At 46.4% G+C, this 25,899-nt stretch overlaps 1 protein-coding gene across 5 annotated transcripts in view; it reads left to right on the forward strand.

Moving 5' to 3' along the window:
* The window catches only part of LOC138744046 (uncharacterized), an 83,287-nt gene extending 61,556 nt beyond the window's left edge, over positions 1–21,731 (forward strand). For 2 of the 5 annotated variants that reach the window (XM_069899565.1, XM_069899646.1), the window contains exons 7-9: positions 1,661–1,812; positions 6,222–6,339; positions 21,027–21,731. In XM_069899565.1, the coding sequence (XP_069755666.1) occupies positions 1,661–1,812; positions 6,222–6,339; positions 21,027–21,260 (504 nt within the window). In that variant the 3' untranslated portion in view covers positions 21,261–21,731. Of the gene's footprint in view, positions 1–1,660; positions 1,813–6,221; positions 6,340–9,777; positions 9,880–21,026 lie in introns of those variants that run through there. The other 3 variants (XM_069899892.1, XM_069899725.1, XM_069899800.1) reach the window with 2 other exon arrangements.
* The last annotated feature ends 4,168 nt before the right edge of the window (positions 21,732–25,899 follow it).

Here is a 25,899-nt window from a genome sequence, read left to right on the forward strand (position 1 = left end):
CATATAATTGTAACTTTTTTAAAATTTCCAGACTTCTGTTCCAGATGTGTATAACTCTCAGTGCCTCTTTTCCCATACATTTAAACATTCAGGACCTCCGTTACTCCTCCCTAACTCGTCTCCATAAGATTCCCAATAAAGACTGACAGCCCTAGTCTCCTCCCTCTGTACCAGCCTTGGATCCGGGCCAGCAGCAAGTAAAGCCTTTAATCACTCACTTCGAGTCTGCTTGGGGTTATAGATCACTATACAGTTTAATAACCTGATTACTTGCCATGGACAAGGCAATCTGAGTGGAGAAACTGGAGGCCTCCAAGTTTGATATGTGGCTAAACTGCTTAAATTCCTACATGAGACACCACGAAATCACTGCCGACATAGACAAGTACAATCTGTTCTTTTCATTGGTGGGCCACCGATCTTACCAAATCATATGGAACTGTGAAAAGTATGATGAAATGATGGTCCTGCTGCGGCAGCGATACGGCGCTCCCAGGACCTCTTTGTATGCACGTTACCTGCTCGTCACCTGACACCAGGTCCCCAATGAGTCTGTCAATGACTTTGAGGGCCATGTGGGAGCTATCAAGAGGAGTTAATCTACGATGGGTTAGTGGCCGGCTTCTGTTTGAACCACATCTGCGAGTAACACCTGGAGAAGGGCAATTGGATCCTACAGGAAGTCGTGGAGATGGCTCGATTGCTTGAGACAGCCCAAAAGAACACAGAGGCTTACTCTGCGAGACACGTGGCCACCAAGTGGAGAGCACAGGCGCCACCATCTTGGGACTTGGAGACCCTTACTGCCACTGCCGCCGCTGAGCTCGCGAGGTACAACTACAGCCAGACCAAGCACCCAAGGAAGTACTGTCCGGCCCGTAGCACGACCTACTCGAACTGCAGGAGGAAGGGGCACTAAGCCAAGGTATGTCATTCTAAACCTTCTTCCAGCAGTGCCTCATTTGGCCACAACCCACGCTGCCATCTTGGATTGACCCATTTCTGCATCACTCCCAGCAAGGAGAGCCAAATGGCGAGAACAGGAGGAAGATGATATGGGATGAAGTCACATCTGGCGTCTTTTCCAGACTCCTCCATGTGTGATCCATGGACACAGCCATTTTCAAGATCTCTAGGGCAGCCATCTCAACACTTCAGCAGCAGCGAGCTAACTCTGGCCTCCATTGTACTGGACCAAAACAGGCCACACCAACTGATGCGCTCTATGATGGATATAGAGGTAAACAGTTGCACCATGGCTGCCAATTCAACATGGGGAGTACTGAAAGCTTTATATACCTGGGCATGGTCCAACCTTATTCCCTGGTAGTATCCCCTGCAAAGTTTAAGGTACTCTAGCATCCAAATCCCACACCATGGAAATCCGCAGGTGCTGTGTCGTGACCCTAACAAAGTATAAAAACTTCAAACTGCTCGTGATGCTCCACCTCTGCGCGCCAATCATACTGGGTCTGGACTTCTAATGCCAGCTAAAGAGCGTACTCATGCAGTTTGGTGGGCCCTATCCTCCCTTCCATATTGTTTATTTTCCTTTGCAAACATGGATATATTACAATTTAGACTGCAATTGCATCATTTTTATAAATTGTAAATAGCAGAGGTCCATGGATTTGATATCCTGTCTTATTTCCAATTTCAGGATGAGATTCAATGGCAATTTGAAGCACCTATTCATGTGACCTTCCTTCTATATATAATGCTGTATGTTGCTGGGATAACGATACTGCTTTACTACCTCGTAGATAACATGATTCAGAAAAGCAGACTCACTCCAAAGAGAACAAAGAACTGGTAAGTTTCCCCCAGACAGAAAACTACAACCTTTAGTTTCCAAGTCTGAGAGCCTAGGCCATAGAACCAAACTCCTAAGTCAGAGGAAGGTGATTTGGTTTATCATCCTCAAATTGTGCACATGAGGAATCTTTCATATTTCTCAGTGGCTTCTTTTCAGACTTTCATTTTTAATTTGTCAGTCAGGAAACCGCACACAGGGAGGTTCATTGACAGGTAGGCACCCTGTCAGATGGATTATTACTGTTTACAGTATGTATTAGTGACTTAGAAGAAGAAACCAAATTTAGCCAAATTTGTGAATGATACAATAACAGGTGGAAAAGAAAATTGTGAGGACGATACAGTTTAGAGAAAGATATTGCTAGATTAGGTGAGGGGTGGGGGGAATAAAATTTGGAGTATGTGTATGGAAAAAAAGACTGGGTATCATTTAAATTGAGAAAAACTGCAGCACCAAGAGATTTGGAGCACAGAAAGCTTTCCCACTAAAGTAGTAGATAATAGGGAAAGCCAATAGAATGTTGGGGCTTCAAAAGGATTGGAATATAAAAGTAATCTTTCGACAACTGCAAGGCACTGATGACAGCACATCTAGAGCACTGTGAAAAACAGTGGGTCACGTCTCCAGAATGGAGGACCATCGCCTTCCCAAGATCGTGTTATATGGCGAGCTCTCCACTGGCCACCGTGACAGAGGTGCACCAAAGAAAAGGTACAAGGACTGCCTAAAGAAATCTCTTGGTGCCTGCCACATTGACCACCGCCAGTGGGCTGATAACGCCTCAAACCGTGCATCTTGGCGCCTCACAGTTTGGCGGGCAGCAACCTCCTTTGAAGAAGACCGCAGAGCCCACCTCACTGACAAAAGGCAAAGGAGGAAAAACCCAACCCCAACCAACCAATTTTCCCTTGCAACCGCTGCAATCGTGTCTGCCTGTCCCGCATCGGACTTGTCAGCCACAAACGAGCCTGCAGCTAACGTGGACTTTTTACCCCCTCCATAAATCTTCGTCCGCGAAGCCAAGCCAAAGACAGCACAGTAAAGGCCCTTGGCCCATGATGTGCTGACCTATAAATACCGACCCAAAAGAAAACAGCATTTTGATTTTCCCTACGTAAGAAATATTTATGTAAGAAATGGCTAAACAGATTAGGAAAGAAGAATAAGGGGAGAATTTATTAAAACACAGAAGAGTCTGAAAATGAGGTTACTTCATTGGAATAGATTGAGAAGCCTGGGACTGTACTCATTGAAGTTTAGAAGAATATTTTTTGTATTGAAAAATGAAAGAATAGAAGCAGGGAAGGTATTTCCAGTGGCAGACAGACTAGAACTAAAGATATAGCTTCAAGATTTAAGTCCTGAAGAGGAATTGCTTCTCCCAAAGAGTAGTTAATCTGTGGGATTAATCTGCCTAATTAACAGTGGAGGCTGTCTCATTAAATGTATTTAAGACCTAAAATTTTGAATAATGGAAAACATGCGGTTAAGTGGAGCTGAGTCAATGACCATATCAGCCAAGATCTTCTTGATGGCCTACTCCTGCTTTTTGTGTTCTTATTTTCAGAGAACTAGAGGGGTAAATGTTGAGAGTCTCTTTTCTCATGAGAAAATGCAGGTCATAGTTTCAAAATGAGGGCATGCACATTTAAGATTGAAATGAGGAAGAATTTCTTCTCTGGAGTCTTTGTAGCACTTTGTGTATATTTAAGCCTGAGAAGTATTTTGACTGCAAGGAAGCCAAGGGTTATGTGAAAGGGCAGGAAAATGGACTTCAAGGTGGATTGGCCATGCTCCTATTGAAGAGTGGTGCACCTTGAGGAATTGAAGATCTTAGTCCTAATCCTACTTTTGGTTTTAAGCGACTCCTGATCTACCAAAAAGGTTAATCTTGGGGCAATTAGAAATGAACAATAAAAGATGGCATTGCCACCAACCTATGAATGAATTGGAAAATGTGTAGATTAGTCGTGTTCATTGCTGAATATTTTAAGTATTTTGTCTGTGATCCAATTAGCTTAATTTTGACAAGCCAATGGAAAATGAAATTGTGACTAAAAATGTTTCTTAATTTTCTTGTAACTCTCCATGGTGTTGAAAAGCTCTACGCAATATTCTAGATGTGACAATTTAATTGAATTATATTTTGGTGATCCATATTAATTATTTTTATCCCAGTGTTAATTGAAGTTTTTAAATTTAATTTTTTTTAAAATTTAGACATACAGCATGGTAACAGGTCCTTTTGGCCCATAAGCCCATGCCGCCCCATTACACCTAATCGACTCAAAGCTCCTGGTACATTTTTGAAGGGAGGGAAGAAACTGGAGCACCCAGGGAAAACCCATGCAGACATGGGGAGAATGTACAAACCCCTTACAGACAGTGCAGGATTTGAACCCAAGTCCCAATCACTGGCACTGTAACAGCATTACGCTAACCGCTACACTAACCATGCCATGCAAGGAATTCCTTGGATCACTACAGATTTCACTTTAGGACTTTTGGACTACTCATTTATCTTTATTGAATAAAACCATATCTGCATAATTTCATATAACACCATCTTAAAGCTTTAACTGTTGAGATAATGGCACAATTTTTCCTGAGGATTCCTTACTATCACTAAATGTCACCAACACACTAAACTCAAGAATTGGGTGACAAATAAATTCTTGCATCTGTGTAATGTTTTCACAACATTGGAATATCTCCCAACAGTTTTATTGTCAATGATTGATTGTACTGTACTTCAAAATAAACGTGATAAAGCACGGATATGCTGTTTCAAAGGAACTCCAAGAGGTAAGAGCTACTTGATTGGCCAGATATGATGGCTGCTAATGTGCAAATCTGGGAATGCTGTGTGCAAGGCTGTGGCGGACTTATGCTTTGATTAATGTTTAATACACAATATGGCAATTTTAATTGTCAACTCTTCTTTATCCTGATCCTGGGTATACATAATGTTTCTGATTGGTTGTATAGTGCAGATAAGGTACAAGGTATGCAACATAGATTCCCCTGGGCAATCCACAGCCCAATGCTATGAACACTGAATTTTCCAATTTCAGGTAACAAGTCTGTTCTGTCTGGTCTTTTGCTATACAGTGGGACCCCATTATAACGCAATAATTGGGGTCCAAAAAATTGCATCGCAAAAACACCAGGGTCGCGCTAAATTGGGGTTTCACTACTCTGAACAATATATTGATTGCGGCAACAAACCCACCAGCTCCCTCTGTTCGTGGCAGCACTCACCCCCCCCCCCACCCGTTCTCAGCGACGCACACCACCCCGCCCCCCTTCATCCATGTAATGAACCAAGATGAACATTACTTAATCACTTCTAAACATCCGCTGTGCCACCCTGTTACTGCATCTTTTTAAATGGGTTTGCATACCATCCTATCTCAAAGAATGGAGCATGGACATTAAGGCGTCCAATGACTCATCGCATTATATCCAAATTCACATTAAATTGGTGTTCCACTGTACCTCTATTGGCACTGCCAGCCTTTGTCTCCACTTATCTCCACCCCATCTTCTATCTATCTCTCTATCCCTGACGACGGGCCCAGGCCTGAAACGTTGGTTACTCTTCACTTCTGATGCTGCATGACCTGAGTTTCTCCAGCATATTTGTGTATTGCATTTGACCCCAGCATCTGCAGGCTTTCTTATTTAACTTCCACCACCATCCCTTTGATTCTCCTTCCTCTCTCTCCCTTTGACGCCTACCAATCAATTGCCTCTGTCTGTGATCATTCACTCTTCACTGGTTCACCAACTCCTACTGGTTCACCAATCCCTCCCACCCTGTTCTTACTGGGCTAGCTATCTTCCCTCTGCACTCTTGCTGAATGGATCCGGTCTGAAATTTTGACCATTTTTGTTCTCCCAATGCTGTTTGACCTACTAAGTTTCTCCAGCAGATTGTTTTTTGGCTTCATGTAAAGTCGTGATGTTAATATACTGTAGACCAGAGCAGCAAAAGAATGCGCAAATTGAGTTCTTCATTGTTTCAAGCTAGATTAAGGAACATAAACAAATCTTGTTATGTGACAGTCAGCTTGAAGGTTAAAATTAACAATGTCTTAAGAATGCATTTTTAATTTAAAAAAAAAGGATAGTTACTGTTAATATTCCACAATTTTTGTTCTCAAAACATGTCAGGTAGAATCTATGGAAAGATGAAACAACATTTTAGCTTGGTGACAGTTCAGATGCAAGATCAATGACCTGAAATGCTCACTTTTTCTCCATAATTGCCACCAGCCTGCTGATCTGCAGTATTTGCTGTTTCAAATTTTATAACACACTCAGTGTTTCGTTTCAGTCTTATTGTTGAAAGGCTATGGTAATTAAATGTTTATTTGGGGGATTTTTCTATTCTCTTAAACAGGTTGGCTTTGCTGGTGGTTGCTACATCATGGACCTTGCTTATGATGAAGTTACTGATTGCTGCTCACAATCTTGAACATGCAATTGAAGGAACAGTGTACAGATTAATGGAAGAACTGGTAGGTGTCATCATTTAGTCCTTCTTATAACCTTCTTTCTTTCTTTTCTTTTTCTTTCTTTGGCTTGGCTTCGCGGACGAAGATTAATGGAGGGGTAATGTCCATGTCAGCTGCAGGCTCGTTGGTGACTAACAAGTCCGATGCGGGACAGGCAGCAGCGGTTGCAAGGGAAAATTGGTGGGTTGGGGTTGGGTGTTGGGTTTTTCCTCCTTTGTCTTTTGTCAGTGAGGTGGGCTCTGCGGTCTTCTTCAAAGGAGGTTGCTGCCCGCCGAACTGTGAGGCGCCAAGATGCACGGTTTGAGGCGAGATCAGCCCACTGGCGGTGGTCAGGCACCAAGAGATTTCTTGAAGCACTCCTTGTACCTCTTCTTTGGTGCACCTCTGTATGGGTGGCCAGTGGAGAGCTCGCCATAGAACACAATCTTGGGAAGGTGATGGTCCTCCATTCTGGAGACGTGACCCACCCAGCGCAGTTGGGTCATCAGCAGTGTGGATTCGTTGCTTGCGGACTCTGCCATCTCGAGTACTTCGATGTTGGTGATGAAGTCACTCCAATGAATGTTGAGGATGGAGTGGAGACAGCGCTGATGGAAGTGTTCTAGGAGCCGTAGGTGATGCCGGTAGAGGACCCATGATTCGGAGCCGAACAGGAGCGTATGACAACAGGTGGGTATAACAACGGCTCTGTACACGCTGATCTTTGTTTGTTTCTTCAGGTGATTGTTTTTCCAGACTCTTTTGTGTAGTCTTCCAAAGGCGCTATTTGCCTTGGCGAGTCTGTTGTCTATCTCATTGTCAATCCTTGCATCCGATGAAATGGTGCAGCCGAGGTAGGTAAACTGGTTGACCGTTTTGAGTTCTGTGTGCCCGATGGAGATGTGGGGTGGCTGGTAGTCATGGTGGGGAGCTGGCTGATGGAGGACCTCAGTTTTTTTCAGGCTGACTTCCAGGCCAAACATTTTGGCAGTTTCCGTAAAACAGGACATCTTGCACTGGAGAGCTGGCTCTGAATGGGCAACTAAAGCGGCATCGTCTACAAAGAGTAGTTCACGGACAAGTTGCTCTTGTGTCTTAGTGTGAGCTTTCAGGCGCCTCAGATTGAAGAGACTGCCATTCGTGCGGTACTGGATGTAAACAGCGTCTTCATTGTTGAGGTCTTTCATGGCTTGTTTCAGCATCATGCTGAAGAAGATAGTAAAGAGGGTTGGTGCGAGAACGCAGCCTTGCTTCATGCCGTTGTCAATGGAGAAGGGTTCGGAGAGTTCATTGCTGTATCTGACCCGACCTTGTTGGTTTCGTCCAGTTGGATAACCATGTTGAGGAACTTGGGGGAGCATCCGAGGCGCTCTTGTATTTGCCAAAGCCCTTTCCTGCTCACGGTGTCGAAGGCTTTGGTGAGGTCAACAAAGGTGATGTAGAGTCCTTTGTTTTGTTCTCTGCACTTTTCTTGGAGCTGTCTGAGGGCAAAGACCATGTCAGTAGTTCCTCTGTTTACGCGAAAGCCACACTGTGATTTTGGGAGGATATTTTCGGCGACACTAGGTATTAGTCTATTAAGGGGAATCCTAGCGAAGATTTTGCCTGCAATGGAGAGCAATGCAATTCCCCTGTAGTTTGAGCAGTCTGATTTCCCGCCTTTGTTTTTGTACAGGATGATGAAGGTCCTGAGGCAGCTTTCCTTGGTCCCAGCAGAGCATGAAAAACTCATGCAGTTTGGTATGCAGAATTTTGCCGCCAGCCTTCCAGACCTCTGGGGGGATTCCATCCATACCTGCTGCTTTGTCACTTTTCAGTTGTTCAATTGCCTTATATGTCACTTCCTGGGTAAGGACCTCATCCAGCTCTAGACTCAGGGGCTGTTGAGGGAGCTGGAGCAGGGCGGATTCTTGGACTGAGCGGTTGGCACTGAAAAGAGATTGTAAGTGTTCTGACCATCAATTGAGGATGGAGATCTGAGGAGGACTTCGCCGTCTGAGCTGCGCAGAGGGCTTTGGACTTGGGGTGAGAGGCCGTACACAGCCTTTAGTGTCTCATAAAAGCCCCTGAAGTTGCCAATGTCGGCGCTAAGCTGGGTTTGTTTGGCGAGGCTAGTCCACCACTCATTTTGGATCTCCTGGAGTTTGCGCTGAAGAAGCCTGCATGCGAGACGGAAGGCTTGTTTTTTCTCTGGCCAGGAAGGTTTTGCAAGGTGAGCCTGGTGGGCAGATCGCTTCTTTGCCAGCAGCTCCTGGATTTCCTGGTTGTTTTCGTCAAACCAGTCCTTGTTTTTCCTGGAGGAGAAGCCCAGTACCTCTTCAGTGGATTGCAGTATGGCCGTTTTCAGCTGATCCCAGAGGGTTTCAGGAGACGTGTCCGTGAGGCAGTTTGCATCCTCAAGCTTTGCTTGGAGGTTTGCCTGGAAGTTTCCTCTCACTTCGTCTGACTGCAAGTTTCCAACATTGAACCTATTTCTGGGGGCTCCACTGTTCTTGAACTTTGGCTTGAAGTGAAGGTTGATCTTGCAGCGAACAAGCCGGTGGTCAATGTAGCATTCCGCGCTGGGCATGACCCTGGTGTGGAGCACATCTCGTTTGTCCAGGAAGTGCCAGTGTTTGGATCGGGGATGCATCCCCGATGCAGGCTATCTCTCTGCTGGAAAAGGGTGTTAGTAATGACAAGCCGCTGTTCTGCGCAGAGCTCCAACAGGAGGCGCCCGTTGTCATTGCACTTGCCGACACCATGCTTGCCAAGGATTCCTGGCCAGGTTTCTGAGTCTTTTCCAACGTGAGCGTTGAAGTCGCCAAGGATGACAACCTTGTCAGCTGTAGGGGTGCATTGGATGAGGTTGCACAGATCAGTGTAGAACTTGTCCTTTTCTGCTGGTTCCGCCTGGAGGGTTGGAGCATAGACACTGATGAGAGTGATGCGACGCTTGTTTTGAAGGGGGAGTCGCATGGACATGATCCGGTCAGAGTGGCCTGTCGGGAGGTTTTCGAGTTTGGAGGCAATGGAGTTCTTGACCATGAAGCCAACACCAGATAAGTGTCGTTCAGCCTGAGGCTTGCCAAATCAGTAGAGTGTGTAGCCCGTGCCGTGTTCTTGGAGGCTGCCTACATCTGCAAGGCGGACTTCGCTGAGAGCAGCTATGTCGATGTCGAGTCTGAGGAGTTCATGTGCGATGAGGGCAGACCTACGTTCAGGTCGGTGGCTGTCAGCATTGTTTAGCATGGTTCTGATGTTCCAGCATGCTAGCTTGTGTTTGCGTGCATCTTTTGAGGGGGAGGACGTGGACATGTCCTCGGGCCTGCGCAAAGGAGCTTTTAGGTGGAGTGCAGTGTGTGCAGTACTGGCTCTACCCTTTACACCCATGGTTCATGTGCTGTGGCCAAGCAAGCTGGGACATGGCAGCGAGGTCCTTGGGTGGTAGGTTTTATATTGGAGTGTCCTTCTCCTATGCAGGTTGCTTAACTGGGTTGAAGAGACCTGCCTCCCCTTTTAGATCGAAGCATATCTGGAGATCTACGACCGCTGTCTACAGATATGGAGTGGTGCGCCCTGGAATCGGCCTGCGTGCGTTTACTCCTGCCGCGGCCGAGTGCTGGCAGTGCGGGTGAGCTTTCTTCTGCCCTTCCTGCTGGGCCCTGGAGCCCCCGGACAGGCGGCTCTATTACTAAGTACACTCACTATGCTATTGCCTGAAGAACGTGTTCAGTCTATATCAATGTAATACACCGTATTTATAGATGTGAGCTGCTTTTATAGCCTGTCTGCATCTATCTTGGCAAAGTATCCCCAGGCCAATGACAACATTTGCATTGCATCTATGCCCAGGCATGCTTGGACTGACCAAAACGTTGCTGGCAATATACTAATAGACTTAAAACATGACAAGAAATCACAAAATAGGTTACCATCAATTTTGCTGTATGTTTAGTCTCGAAACCCTCAAAAATGTGGGGTCGACTTGTACACCAGATACATTTTTGAGACCTTAAATTCAACTCCCAAAAAAAACTGTTGGATGTAGATTTGGCTTACAAGACAACCCTGGAAGCACCTCCTCAATCCTTGAGATTTCCCCACCTCTGGGCACCATTATAACCTACCCAGGCATTCTACAATTGTAGAGGCTGAGGTCGCTTCTCCTGCCCGGCAGTGTGGTTCCTGTTCCAAGCACACTTGGGCAGCGAGTTGACTTCTTTGATTAGGATGGCACCACAGCTGATGTTGAGAGTGGAGTTGCCAACTCCAATTGCGGCAGATGCTGAAGACTTGGATCCCGTCCTGTAGAGCTCGTCGAAAGAACCAAAGACTTGTTGATCCAAACCAAGGCTTTTATTAGCAAAAGACCGGAGCTCTTCACAGGTGGCCGACCAGTCCGGAATGATCCGACCTGGCTAGGGACACAACCCTTTAAGGCCCAAACAATAGGTGTGGCTTAGCTCTCAGCCAATCGCTGTAAGCACAGTCTAGATACAGTAACTATATACACTATGTACATTGGTGATAGATCTGTACTATCACATTCACCCCTTCTTGGAGAATTGACCCGGGAAAAAAAAAAACAAAAACGAGGGAGAGAATGAAAAGGAAGGGGTAGGTCAAGGACTGTAGCGGTCAGGGGGTCTGACCATCCGGCGTGACCGCCGTGGTGCCGGGATTGGGGTCGCTGGAGTGGTGTCACCAGCGGGCTCATCGGGTGCGACTGCTCCGTCGCTCAATTCCCCAGTCGTTTTGTCGGCAGGGTGGCCCGAGTCATTGGGGTGCTGTTGGTCCTTCTGTTGCGGCACGGGGCCTGGAGCATAAGGAGTTGGGGGGTTTGCTGGGTCTACCGCGTCCTGAGCTAGGTCCCGCACCGAAACAGTGTCCTCCCGCCCGTCTGGGAACTCCACGTATGCGTAATGTGGGTTCGCGTGGAGTAGAGTCACTCGGTCGACCAAGGGGTCATTCTTTGAGTGCCGGACGTGGCGTCGCAAAAGGACGGGGCCAGGGACGGTGAGCCATGCCGGTACAGTGGTTCCCGATTCGGATTTCCTCGGGAAAAGGAACATCCTTTCGTGGGGGGTGGCATTTGTTGCAGTACATAGGAGGGAGCGGATGGAGTGTAAGGCACTAGTGAGAACCTCCTGCCAGTGAGAGGTGGGGAGACCTTTAGACCGGAGAGCCAGTGTAACCGCTCTCCATATGGTGGCATTCTCCCTCTCGACCTGGCCATTATCGCGTGGGTTATAGCTCGTGGTCCTGCTTGAAGCAATGCCACACTCCAGAAGGTACTGTTGCAGCTCTGCACTCATGAATGAGGACCCCCTATCACTGTGGATGGAATTGGGGTACCCGAAGATGGTGAAAATACTGTGAAGGGCCTGTATCACTGAGGTGGCAGTGGTGTCTGGGCAGGCCACAGCGAATGGGAAGCGGGAGTATTCGTCGATGGCCGTAAGGATGTAGGTATTACGGTTGGTCGACGGTAGGGGTCCCTTAAAGTCTACGCTAAGACGCTCGAAGGGGCGGGTGGCTTTGATGACGTGGGAGTTATCCGGACGGAAGAAGTGGGGCTTGCATTCGGCGCACACCGAACAGGCTCGGGTCATGGAGCGGATCTCCTCAACTGTGTAGGGTAAGTTGCGCGCCTTGACAAAGTGAGCAAACCTAGTGACCCCTGGATGACAGAGCGCCTCATGGAGTTTCCGTAGTCTGTCCATCTGTATGCTGGCGCACGTCCCCCTGGAGAGCGCGTCAGGCGGGTCGTTGAGCTTACCAGGCCGGTACAGGATGTCATAGTTAAAGGTGGAGAGTTCGATTCTCCATCTGGCGATTTTGTCGTTTTTTATCTTACCACGCTGGGTGTTGCTGAACATGAAGGAGACCGCGCGTTGATCAGTCAACAGTGTAAAGCGCCTCCCAGCGAGGTAATGTCTCCAACGACGTACCGCTTCAACTATGGCCTGGGCCTCCTTCTCGATCGAGGAGTGTCTACTCTCCGGACCCTGGAGGGTTCTGGAGAAGAAGGCTACAGGCCGACCGGCCTGGTTCAAGGTGGCTGCCAGGGCGAAGTCGGATGCATCGCTCTCGACTTGAAACGGGACAGACTCATCGATCGCGTGCAGCGTCGCAGCAGCGATGTCAGATTTGATTCGATCGAAAGCCGCTGTGGCTTCGGTCGAGAGGGGAAAAGAGGTGGTCTTGATAAGAGGACGTGCCTTGTCGGCGTAGTTTGGAACCCATTGTGCGTAATAAGAGAAAAGGCCCAGGCAGCGTTTGAGAGCTTTCTGGGTATGTGGGGGGGGTAAGTCCATTAAGGGACGCATGCGGTCAGGATCTGGCATGACTATCCCGTTTTCCACCACACAACCTAGAATAGCGAGTCGTGTGGTCCGGAAAACACACTTGTCCAAATTGTAAGTCAGGTTTAGCTGACGGGGAGTTTGAAGAAATTTGTCTAGGTTGGCGTCATGGTCCTGCATGTCGTGGCCGCAGATGGTGATATTGTCCAGATACGGGAAGGTAGTGGTTAGCCCGTTCTGGTCCACCATCCTGTCCATTTCCCGCTGGAAGACCGCGACACCATTTGTGACCCCGAATGGTACCCTGAGAAATTGATATAGCCGCCCATTCGCTTCAAAGGCCGTGAATGGTCGGTCCTCGCAGCGGATCGGGAGCTGGTGGTAGGCCGAACGTAGGTCAATAGTGGAGAAAATGCGGTACTGGGCGATCTGGTTCACCACATCCGTGATGCGTGGCAGGGGGTACGCATCCAGGAGTGTGAAGCGGTTAATGGTCTGGCTGTAGTCGACCACCATCCGTAGTTTTTCCCCATTCTTGACAACCACCACCTGGGCTCTCCAGGGGCTTGAACTGGGTTCGATGATGCCCTCATCCAGCAATCTACGCACCTCACTCCTAATGAATTGCCTGTTTTCGTAACTATATTGCCGACTTTTGGTGGCCACAGGCTTCCAGCCAGGGGTGAGGTTTGCGAAGAGTGCTGGCGGGGCAATCCGGAGTGTGGAAAGGCCGCAGGATTGGCCCCGGGGCACGGGGGCGGGTTGCTCGGGTGCTTCGGGAGTGGGGCGATGGCAGACCGAGAGGGGGGCGTGGGGTCCCCCAAAGTGTAGGGACACCGTTTGGAACTGACACTGGAAGTCTAATCCCAGCAACACTGGGGCGCACAATTGGGGAAGGACGAATAATTTAAAGTGGGTGACCGTCACGCCCTGTACTTCCAGCGTGGCGATGCAATACCCCTTTATCCCAGTCGAGTGCGACCTCGTCGTTAATGAGATCCTCTGGGTAGTGGGGATAATGTCAAGTCCCCAACGGAGGGCCAGATCTGGCTGGATAAAACTGTCAGTTGACCCAGAGTCAAATAAGCAATTGGTGTAGTGTCCATGCACTTTAATCAGTTCCATTGCTCTGGTGAGGGGATGAGAGCATTGCTGGTTTAATGTTATTGAAGCAGTTGACAGGCGAGTTTTGCGCGATGACGTCACGCAACGGGATGACGTCACGCAACGGGATGACGTCACGCAACGGGATGACGTAGTCAACGCTCGAGGAGCAGGTTGGAGAACCTCCCGGAAGTGCTGTTGTGGCGGGTGAATGGTAAGTAGTGGGGTTTGTAGTTGCTCGTGATCGGTGGTCGGGCCCTGGCGGTCGTCAGCGATGGACGCTAGGGTGAGCACCTGGTTGGCCGCGGGGGTGGCTGCGGCGGCGGTAGCGTCGGCCCCGGAGGTGTCTGTGGCGGCAGCAGCAGCGGCGGTAGCGTCGGCCCCGGGGGTGTCCGTGGCGGCGGCAGCAGCGGCTGTAGCGTCGGCCCCGGAGGTGTCCGTGGCGGCGGCAGCAGCGGCGGTAGCGTCGGCCCCGGGGGTGTCTGTGGCGGCGGCGGCAGCAGCGGCGATAGCGTCGGCCCCGGGGGTGGCTGTGGCGGCGGCAGCAGCGGCGGTAGCGTCGGCCCCGGGGGTGTCCGTGGCGGCGGCAGCAGCGGCGGTAGCGTCGGCCCCGGGGGTGGCTGTGGCGGCGGCGGCAGCAGCGGCGGTAGTGTCAAGTGTTCCGCACGGGGGCGAGAGGCAGGCCATCACCATGGTTGCGACGGTGGGTTGCCCCTTCCGGGTTCGGCGTCTCCGTGACGTCAGGCGTTGCCGTGCAGGGGAGCCCTCGCTCTCATTGGACGAGAGCTCTGGGGAAGAAGAGTTTGAATGGGATAGTGGCGGTTGAGCTTCACACGAGGCACTGTGTTTGCTGGCGGCCATTTTAGACCTACAGACTGCAGCAAAGTGGCCCTTTTTAAGGCACTTCTGGCACCTGGCTTTTCTTGCTGGGCACTGGGATCTGCTGTGCTTGTCCCTCCCGCAGAAATAACATTTCGGGTTCGCACGGGGCAGGGTAGCAGCAGCCGACAGGCCGTCAGGGGTAGGGTAGAAGGGCACTTTACTCACATCAGAACGAGGGGTCCAGTCCCTAGAGAGCTCGGTGGACTTTAAGGCTGCATCCTCCATTGTGATTGCAATCCGGGCCACGTCCTCTAGTTTTTCTACCCCTTGTTCGAGCAAACGCAGCCTCACTTCGTTCGATCGGAGCCCGGCCACATAGGCATCCCGGACGAGGTCGCTAGTGATCTCGGCAGCAGTTTTGTCCACACAGTTACAGTCCTTGCCCAATGCCTTTAGTACTTGTAAATATGCCCTGCTGGACTCGCCGGGCTGTTGTTTCCTCGACGCAAGCATGAGCCGGGCATGAACTCTGTTCACCGGTTGATCATACAGTTCCTTCAGTACCTTTATGGCTGCGGTGTAAGTGGTCTCATCCTGGATGTTCTCGTAGACTCTCAAGGACACCATAGACAGCAATGCTGTTAGACGCTGGTTATCCTCCTCTACCTGAATGAATCTCAGGAAGTTTTCAAAGTTCAGCAGCCAGAACTTAAAGGCTTTGAAGGCTGTAGCTGACTGTGGGTCGATATCAAGTTTTTCTGGCCGAGTTAAACGCTCCATCCCTTTCAAAAAAAATTCCTTTTGCTAATAAAATTGTAGAGCTCGTCGAAAGAACCAAAGACTTGTTGATCCAAACCAAGGCTTTTATTAGCAAAAGACCGGAGCTCTTCACAGGTGGCCGACCAGTCCGGAATGATCCGACCTGGCTAGGGACACAACCCTTTAAGGCCCAAACAATAGGTGTGGCTTAGCTCTCAGCCAATCGCTGTAAGCACAGTCTAGATACAGTAACTATATACACTATGTACATTGGTGATAGATCTGTACTATCACACGTCCCTTTTGGCATCTTCCTGGCCTGAAGCAAAGCTTTTTTTTTCAGTTGCTTCCTTAATTTACAGATTTGTTACTTGGTGATTGGGGTGTTGTAATAAAGTTTGGGTTGTTGCTGGGAGGCCCAGGTACCAATCTCATTGCAGAAAATTGGGGGTGGGGGGCACTAATATGCTCGACATATGATAAAACCATGAAAATGAGGCTGAGAATGGGGACCCGACTTAGCTGAAGGTCGACATATACACTGATATTACAGTATATCTACAAAAAGATACATGATATGAAAATGTTAAGATAAATTTTGTGATCAACAGCCCAAAATGGATAAAATACACTCAACAGTGTTCAGGAAGCAAAATTTTCATTGTCCAGTGCTATTTGATCACAAATTCAACCTAACTTAGTTACCCCGGGGGAAAAAAGAGAATTGAGTTATTAAATATATATAGAACGCCTGAATTCAACATCTCAGTGGACATTGATTAAATTCCATTGTACAAATACTAATTAAATACCCTCCTCTATGGACGTTTGTATTTTTGAAGGATTAACAGATGCATTTTCTGGAATATGTACAACAATGAGTTGTACATATGAGTGAACCATTAAACACAGCAATTATTCTGATGCCTTTTAGGTTCACTATATTTTTGGAAAGCTATATCACTTTAGAAAGAATGGTTAAATTAAGCTTAATTAATGAGCTGCCAAAGGAAGAAATATGAATGTTGAGATGACGCAAGACTGAGACGGTGGATGAGAATGAGTAATACTGATTTTTTTTTCTTTGTATAAATAAACTACCATTCAGAGAAGGGTATAAGCACATTAAAGCCCACACAATGTGTAAAAATAGTTATTTAGCATTGAAATGAATCTGCTACATTCACAGCATAGTTACAGTATCTTCAAATTAATTACATTTAGCTTTGTGTAATAACACCTTTGTATCTTGGTCTAATGACAAGGAAATGGAAGAGGGAAATAAAATATCAAATTAATTAAATTGCCCATTCTCGCTCCTTTACTTTAGTTCTAATTTTCTTCTCCTGCATCATCATCTCAAAAGAATGAGACAAATATATTAAATATCAATGTTGTAGCAGAGGTTTACAATCATTATAAATTCTGTAATGATTCTAAAGCATTCTTTTTGTATCCACTATTTTCATTCGTTTTAAGTTCATGCTGCAATAGGGTAGCACAGAGGGGCTTGCATAACTGTTCCCAATTTGTGTTTTTATGGATTGTGCCATGTGACTACAATAATGACGTGGTTTCTGTGATCCTCCTGCCTCTAACTTCAGTTTCTTGGATGAACAGACTGCAGCCTCTGTTTTGTTTAATCTTGAACTGAATTTAAGATCTCTTGCTTATTTGACACTAACCTCCCTTGCTTCCAGCCTTGTCAAAACCATTCTTTCTGTTTCACCAAAGATCGAAGTTAATTTAATTTGTAGTTGAGATCTGCATTGAATTTCCACTGCCCCCCTTCCCCCAACCTGCTTCAGCTAATTTTTGGGCCAGGCTCCCAGGCAAACACACCCACATCCCAATATTTTAAGTGGAATGTGGCTGTGGCAGTTGTGCTGAGAAGTTGGTGGTGGCCTTCTGTGTGATATTTTGTAATGTTGGCACTCCCACAATGAAAGGTATTTCAGAAATGTGGATCCTGATAAGGCAGCCAAGCCAATAAGTGAGAGTGTCAAGTTCAGAAACAAGGTTACTGGCTAAATAAACTAATTAACTCTCGTGTCCCAGTTTATGTCTTCCCAAAGTATCTTTAGGTTCAACAACTCTCGATTTATAAAAAAAAATTCCACTGTAGTAGCCCGCGTGCAGAGGCACACACCGGCCCACAAAATGATTGTGTAGACCTGGGGATGACACCGGCCTTCATCCCAGCAGGAAGATGGAGAACTCTGGAGGGAACGCCAGCCAATCCGAGGCCGGCGCTACAATGACGCAGGGTCCTGACATCAGTGCCAGGGGCCTATGTAAGTGTGGCAGCCAGAGCAATAAATCAGTCTCAATTTCCAAGTCTTTGGAATGCATGTCATTTTTCTCCATGCTTGCTTCATGCATGCGCTACATTGGTAATACTGACAGGTCCAACCGGCAGTTGGATTCGAAGATGACTGATCAAGCGGAGCCAGTGACCATCCAAGCAGTCTCTCTCAGGCTTCCAACGTTCTGGGTGTCTCAGCCACACATGTGGTTCGAACAGGCCGAGGCTCGGTTCCAGCTTTGCCACATCACCACCGATGACAAGCGTTACTTCTCCGATGTGGCCACCCTCAATCAGGACACAGTGGCAAGGGTCGTAGATTTCCTATGGCAGCCTCTGGAGTAAGGCAAATACACGACCCTCAAAGAGCTACTAACCCGCACTTTTGGCCTTTGCAGCGCCTGATTGCTGCATATGGACGGATGGGGCATGCGGCCCCCTCCACCCTAATGAGCAAGGTACTCATTCTAACCGAGGGCCACAATCCTTGCCTGCTCTTTGAGTAGATCTTTCTGGAACAGCTTCCCGAGGATGTATGACTCTTGCTCACAGATGAGGACCTTGGTGACTCTCGGAGGGTCACAGCCCAAGCAGACGTGCTCTGGAGAGTGAAGAAGGACACTAGTGCCATCATAGACCACATCAGCAAGCCCCACGAACAGCCCCCAGCGAGATCAAGGCCAGTGGACAGGCTAGTGGTACTACCACTAGCAATGGGATGCGGAGGTCTGTTGATGCCACCCACCCTGAAGGTTTTCGGGAAACGTTCTGGCCCACCATTGTGGATGACTATGGCAGATGGTCCATGTGGTACCTTCCTCTACGTCTTGGACTCGCTGTCGGGCAGGCATTTTCTGGTCGACACGAGCGCCAAGATAAGCATCCTACCCCGCCCCCCCTTACCCCCTGCAGGCCTCGACACCGCAGCGGCAAGCAGGCCCCAGCACTGAGGGCAGACAACAGCTCCTACATTTGAACTTAATTTTCCCCTTCATTTCGGCATCAGTTGCTTTACATGGACCTTCACCCTTGTGGCAGTGATGCAACCACTCCTGGGGACGGACTTCCTTTGGGCCCACTGCTTGCTTGTCGACCTCAAGGGATGGTGCTTGGGTGTATGCCAGAACTTTTCAGATTCTGCCTTTGGGGGATGTCAAGCTACCACACCCCACCTGGACTCTTATAAACCCTCTCAGACAATGAATTTGCCTGCATCCTTGCAGAGTTGCCCTCAATAATGGCGCCACAGTTCTCTGTGGCCGAACCAAAGCATAGGGTAAGGCACCACATACTAACTGAGGGGTCCCCGCTCCATGCCAGGGCACACTGACTCACTGCTCTAAAGCTCAGCCTGGCAAAGGAGGAGTTTAACAAAAATGAGGAGCTGGGGATTGTGCGGCACGCCAACAGTCTCTGGGCCTCTGCCCTTCACATGGTGCTCAAATCAGAAGGGGGTTGGAGACCATATGGTGCTTACCACTGCCTCAACAAGGCCACCAAGCCCAACAGATATCCCATGCCCCACATCCAAGACTTGGTTCCGCGGCAACCCCCACTGTATGGCCAGCCCAAGCATAGCGTCTGAAGGATTTTCTAAAGACTCGTCAGTATATGTTTATGAGGAGAGATGCATGCAGACCACCCTTACAACGATCATATGAGGGGCCCTACAATGTCATTAGAGACAATGGTTCCATCTTTGTCCTCAGCATTGGCAGTGAGAAGGAGACTTTTACCGTCGACTGCCTGAAACTGGCATATCTGGACTGTGATAATACCTTCCCACCTGACGCAGGGGCAGGCCACCTAATGCTACAGACAAGGGCCTGATTGCCGGTTCTGGATGGGGTGGTTGTGTAGTGGACCGCACGCGGAGACATGGACCGGCCCACAAAATGGCTGACGAATGCAGTGACCGCATGGGCCTGGGGTGTGACACCGGCCATCGTCCCAGGTGACCTTTGCATGGTGGGAAGATGGGAAACTGGTGGGAACTCTGATGATGCGGGTCCCTGACGTCAGCGCCAGGGGCCCTTATAAGCGCAATGGCCAGACCAATAAATCAGTCTAATTTTCTAAGGCTTTGGTGTGCGTGTTGTTCTCCATGCTCGTGTAGCACATTTGCTACAACACCACATTGCTTGTGTATAGCTAACATATTAGATAATGCTGACTGTTAAAGGTAGTCAGTCGATCACACAATGGGTAGCAAGTCTGACGTAAATTTACCTAGGTATAAAGATGCTTAAGGATATCAATGTGGGATACCGCAGTATTTTGTTGAACATTTGTTGAAATGATGTAATATCTGACCATATCTTACTGAAATCATTTAGCGGCAAGCACACTTGACATTTTAAGATGAATGTGTGTGCATTGATAATAATGAGTTGCAAATAGTTTGGATATATTTACTAAATTTCTAATTTACATTTTGTTCCATCTTTTGCTTTTGCAGAAGTACTGGGATTGGCCTACTGCTTTCTTACTCGACCTTTAGTCTTCATTTGGATCTTTAATATTCAATTGGAGTTTAATTCATTGATCTTATAACTTTACAGATCCACATTGCTAGAATTTAGCTAATATAATTGACTTTTAGCTAATTTCCTTGACTTTTGCTTCCATGACCAGCTACTTGCCTGACCAAGTCAAAGCATTTGTAAATTGTTGATTTGTTTGCCCAGTGTGCTTTTTTTTAATATCAATCACGAAAGCTGCCCATTTCCTTTTTTAACATTTCCTGAGTTTGCCCCTGATTCAGTTTATCTGCTGTTGAAATTTGATCCATTTCTTTGTTATGAGTGAAACAAGAAAGTTTGCAGATGCTGTGATTGTAGTAAATACACAAAAGTGCTGGAGAACCTCAGCAGGTCTCACAGCATCCATAAGAGACAAAGATGTATAGCTTACATTTTGGCCCTGATCCCTTCATCATGGTATGCTTTTTTACCTCTGGATTTCACAATACAAAGTTCTTTTGGTTGGCCTTTCATGACCTCCCCCCCACCTCTTTGAAGTAAACTTGAAATCAAAATATGAATCTGTCAGTATTTAGTCCCTATCTCACTGGTCCATCCTTTCTGAGTTTACCCATTTATACTGGCACCTGATTGAGAAATACCTTGATTTTTTTATATTTTTATCCTTGTTTTCATACAATATTTCTGTATGACTGCAGCACAGTTTACAACTTTGAGTTCTTCTAGCCCTATCAGTGGATTTTTGCCCTAAACTTTGAAGCACCCATGTCCTTCCACTTTGATTTTCTGCCCTCTCTTCCAATGACCCTGAAGACTAGGGTTCAGGTCACCAATTACATGTCAGCAAAAGGCAAAGGATTAAATGACCACATGAATAGGAGCATTGTTTTGAAAAAATAGAAGAAAAATACATTTTTTCACTGAAAATTAATTATTTTGTTGCATTTTCAGGCGGACCTTGTGGTATCAGGGCATGATCTTCGCTGCTACCGTGATATTGCTACCTATTGGCGATTCCGATGCCTGCCTCCAACAAAACGGGGGATTTTGAAAATTTTTGGGTTGCTAAAGGTCCATGATGTCTCCATTTACTTTCAGTATTATAGCCTGCCAGTGATTACTGCATTGTGCACACCAATTATTAGATTAATACTCGCGCTGAAGGCCATCTACACCGGGCCATGAGTCAGTTAAGCGAACTGTTATAATTTTTATTTTCTTCTCATTTTAATTTTCTTCTGTATCAGACTGAAGACTGTGCTGCATTACCTTTTAAGAATTTGCATAATTATTTTAATATTCAATTTGATCATTTAAATTGCTAGGTACATTTTGGAAACTAGAATACATCCTTGTTGTCTGTCTTGTTTAAGATAGGTTTTCTCTTGGGATTGGTGTTTTGGTGCATTTGTCTGCACGGATGAAATCTAGGAACTGTTCTTTAAATCGTCTCGACTTTTAAATGGTTTTTATGGGCGAGGTGCTATAATCATGGCTTGCAACTTTCATCAGAGAACTGAATAGGTTATTCAGTTGGATTGTTGTTGAGATTCTACCTCAATTCCTCTTGCTCGCCTCTGATCCATGTAAGTTCAAGGTCCAACAAAATGATGCTGATATTACTCTGAAGTCATTAAAGCTTGCAATTTATTTAAATTACAGCTGCTCCTCCAGTCAAATTCCCGAACCACCCCCTTTGATGTCAACTCAGGTCACACAGCTCTCAGAAATGTATAATCTGTTGTTCTGTGTGGTACATCAGAGAAATAGGAGACATCCTGACTACCTCTTCACATCCACCACAACCAAACTGATTTTCACAATCCCCTAATAAAGGGAACTACAAATGCTTGAAATCCTGGTTATGGGTTGCAGCATCTGTGGGGAAAGAATTAATGTTTCAAATTAATGACCTTTCATTCATTCAAAAATTTCTATTTCTGTCTACATTTCTGATATTCTATTTTTATTAGCGATGTCTACACCAATTCTACTGTGATGTGAACAACCAAGTCATGACATAATTAAAAAGATGAGGATCTTTTGAGGAGGTAGTCTTACAAAAGCAGATTTTTGTAAAGGGCATTGCAAGTAGCCTTGTTCTTTCTTTCTTCTTTGGCTTGGCTTCGCGGACGAAGATTTATGGAGGGGGTAAAAAGTCCACGTCAGCTGCAGGCTCGTTTGTGGCTGACCAGTCCGATGCGGGACAGGCAGACACGATTGCAGCGGTTGCAAGGGAAAATTGGTTGGTTGGGGTTGGGTGTTGGGTTTTTCCTCCTTTGCCTTTTGTCAGTGAGGTGGGCTCTGCGGTCTTCTTCAAAGGAGGCTGCTGCCCGCCAAACTGTGAGGCGCCAAGATGCACGGTTTGAGGCGTTATCAGCCCACTGGTGGTGGTCAATGTGGCAGGCACCAAGAGATTTCTTTAGGCAGTCCTTGTACCTTTTCTTTGGTGCACCTCTGTCACGGTGGCCAGTGGAGAGCTCGCCATATAATACGATCTTGGGAAGGCGATGGTCCTCCATTCTGGAGACGTGACCCATCCAGCGCAGCTGGATCTTCAGCAGCGTGGACAAATCAGTCCATGCTTCCATTTTACCGCTATCCAGTCATTCCCACTGATATCCTGTTCAGGTCCAGGAAAGACCAAGTTCATTTTCCAGAGTTGAATATCTCCTGATAGATTAATTCGCCTTATTTAGGGGAGGGAGGGGTAGGGGGAAGCCCTTTCCCTGTAAACTTGACAACTGTACAATAGGTTACTGTGAAGAATCCGAATTATTTTGCATCTGTATAAAATTCAGAAGGTCAATATTCCATAAATGTAACAAAAACAAATGGTGGAAGCACTCAGCAGGTGAGGCAGTGCCCATGAAGAGAGAAATCATTTCACAGTTTTGACCTTTTATTCTGTGCGAGAAAACAAGCAGAGAACAGGGAAAGGATAAAGAGAACAAAAATAATTGGCAACGATAGGGTGTGGAACAAGAGAAACTATCATGCTCACTGGAGTGCCAGCCGAGAGAAGGTAGTAAAGGCAATGGATCTCTGAGGAAGAAGAATAGGAAGAAAATTACTGGAACTGTGAAATGCATAATACAGTGGTAAAAATCTGAAGTAAATTAAAACATTGGTAATATCTAGCAACTTGGTTATAATTGCAGGATGATTATCTTGCATCACAACCTGCCATATAAACTGGTGAGGATGATTATCTGAAATGGTTGAATTTATTATCAAGCCCCAAGGAATAGCCTGCTAAATGGACAGGGACACATTCCTTGAACTTGCACTGTTCCAGTGAAGCCCAATGTAAGGGGTTAAAGATAGAATTGAATGGAGAATTAAGAAGATAGGCAACTGGGAGATCGGGATTATATTTGTAGATTGAACAAAATTATTCTGCAAAGGGATCACCAAATCTGCATTTATTTTCTGCAAAGTTGAGGAAACCTCTTTGGAAGGACAGAATATAGTATAGGCCAAAGAGGCTCTAAGTCAAATGAATTATGAATCATTACTACTCTTGGAAAGAGTGTGTGGGTTTGTGGATGGTAAGAAAGAGCAGGTATTGCATGCTTCGTTCATCGAGGCACATCCTGACCCTTTGATGTGGGAGTTGTGGCAAACATTTGGGTTGCAAAATTCTGCCATTTCTGAAGAATGTTAACTCAGTTCATCTCTTTTTGTCTGATATGCTGTGCATTTCCAGCATTCCATTTTATTTTTGATTTCCAATAGGGGCTGTATTCTGAACTTCACAGTTCCTGCTTTATATCCCCTCTCTGTCTCTGTGTACATATATCTTGCTCTACTTGTACTTTCTCAGCTAACATTACATGAGATCAGCTACAAATAACCAGCCTTTACCATGTGCTACCCGCTACCCAGGATAATGCATCAAGACTTGTGGAAATATTTTTTCAAAAAAACTCAGCTTTTTTCAGTTAAAGGATTGCATGTGTTGTAAATTTTCTCAAGTGCATCTATTTTAATACAAGCAGTATTGTAGGAAAGGCAGACGAGCTTAGAGCATGGATTGGCAGGTGGAATTGTGACCATTAGTGAAACTTCATTACAGGAGGGGTAGGACAGGGTTCCGGGTTTCCATTGTTTTAGACATGCTTGAAAAGAGGGGATGAAAGTGGGAGGGGTGGCATTGTTTGACAGGGAAAATATTCACAGTTGTGCTTAGGCAGGGACACCAAAGGACTTGTCTACGGAGGCTATATTGGGTTGAGCTGAGGAACAGTAAAGAAGTGACCACACTCATGGAGTTGTATTATAGACTGCTCAATAGTCATCAAGAATTGAAGGAGCAAATCTGAAGAGAGGTGGCAGACAGCTGCAAACAACATAAGCTTGTGATAGTAGGAAGTTTTAACTTTCCACATATTGACTGGGACTCCCATACCGTAAAAGGGCTAGATGGGTTGGAGTTTGTTAAATGTGTTCAGAAAAGTTTTCTACAGAGGTACCAACTAGAGACAATGCAATACTGGATCTCCTATTAGGAAGCAAGACAGTACGGTGATAGAAGTACATGTAGTGGAAGATTTGGGGTCTAGTGACCATAATGCCATTAGTTTCAAGTTAATTATGAAGAAGGACAGGTCTGGGCCTCAGGTTGAGGTTCTCAATTGGAGAAAGGCCAGTTTTGAGGAAATGAAAAAGCATCTGGAATGAATGGATTTGGATAAGTTGTTTTCATCAAGGTATGAAGGGCTCAAGCCTGAAATGTTGGTTATGTACTGTTATCTTTGCAATATAAAGTACACTGTTTGACCTGCTGAGGTTCATCAGCATTGTGTTTTGCTTCAACCTCAGTGTTTGCAGACTTTAATGTTTAACTTCTAACTACAGGAAAGCTAGCAATAAGATTGAAAGAGTGCAGAGATTTAGGAGGATGTTGTCCAGACTTCAGGAACTGAGTTACAGGGAAAGGTTAAACAGGACTTTATTTACTGGAGCATAGAAGAATGAGGGAGATTTGATAGAGGTATAAATATACCCTGCTGTATAGAAACTAGAGCATTCCTAGGAAGCTTTTGCAAGCTGAAATGGCATAAAGCAAAGACCTATTCACTACTACTGGAGGCTATTTTTGTAAAAGCAAAAATCCCTTCATAAAAGCAAACATGGCTTCTTTGTGAAAGCGAATTTTCATAATTCAAGTATTTGTAAAGTGGGGTATACCTATATCTAAAATTATGTGGGGTAGACAGAGTAAATGTAGATCGGCTTTTTCCACTGAGGGTAGGTGAGATACAAACCAGAGGACATGGGTTAAGGGTGAAAGGGGAAGAGTTTAGGGGAAACATGAGGGGGAACTTCTCACACACAGTGTGGAACGAGCTGCCGGATTTAATGGTGGCTGTGGGGGTCAATTTTAACATTTAAGAAGAATTTGGACAGGAACATGGATAGGAGGGGTTTGGAGGACCATGGACTAGGTCAGTGGGACTAGACAAAAAAAATGGTTTGGCGAAGACTAGAAGTGCCGAAGGGCCTGTTTCTGTGTTGTAATGTATGGATCTATGTTTCTTCCGGCTCATCATTTCTGTAATATCCCTTAAAGAATCTCTTGAAAGTAAACGCTGTTGATACCAGCTCTGCTTCCAAGGGTTGACGAATTGGGCTAGTCGCTGCCCTCTGGTTGATCACTTGTACAGACTTCCTCGGGAATAATTTCAAATCTTGATTTGAACATAACAGAAATTAACCTGAGGGATTGTAACGATGCCGGAGAAAATGAGCAGGTCAAACAGCGTACTTTTTATAGCAAAGATAAAGATATATAACCAACATTTCAGGCTTGAGCCCTTCA

Source organism: Narcine bancroftii, chromosome 1 (genome assembly GCF_036971445.1).
Source record: "Narcine bancroftii isolate sNarBan1 chromosome 1, sNarBan1.hap1, whole genome shotgun sequence".
In the NCBI taxonomy this organism is placed as follows: Eukaryota; Metazoa; Chordata; class Chondrichthyes; order Torpediniformes; family Narcinidae; genus Narcine; species Narcine bancroftii.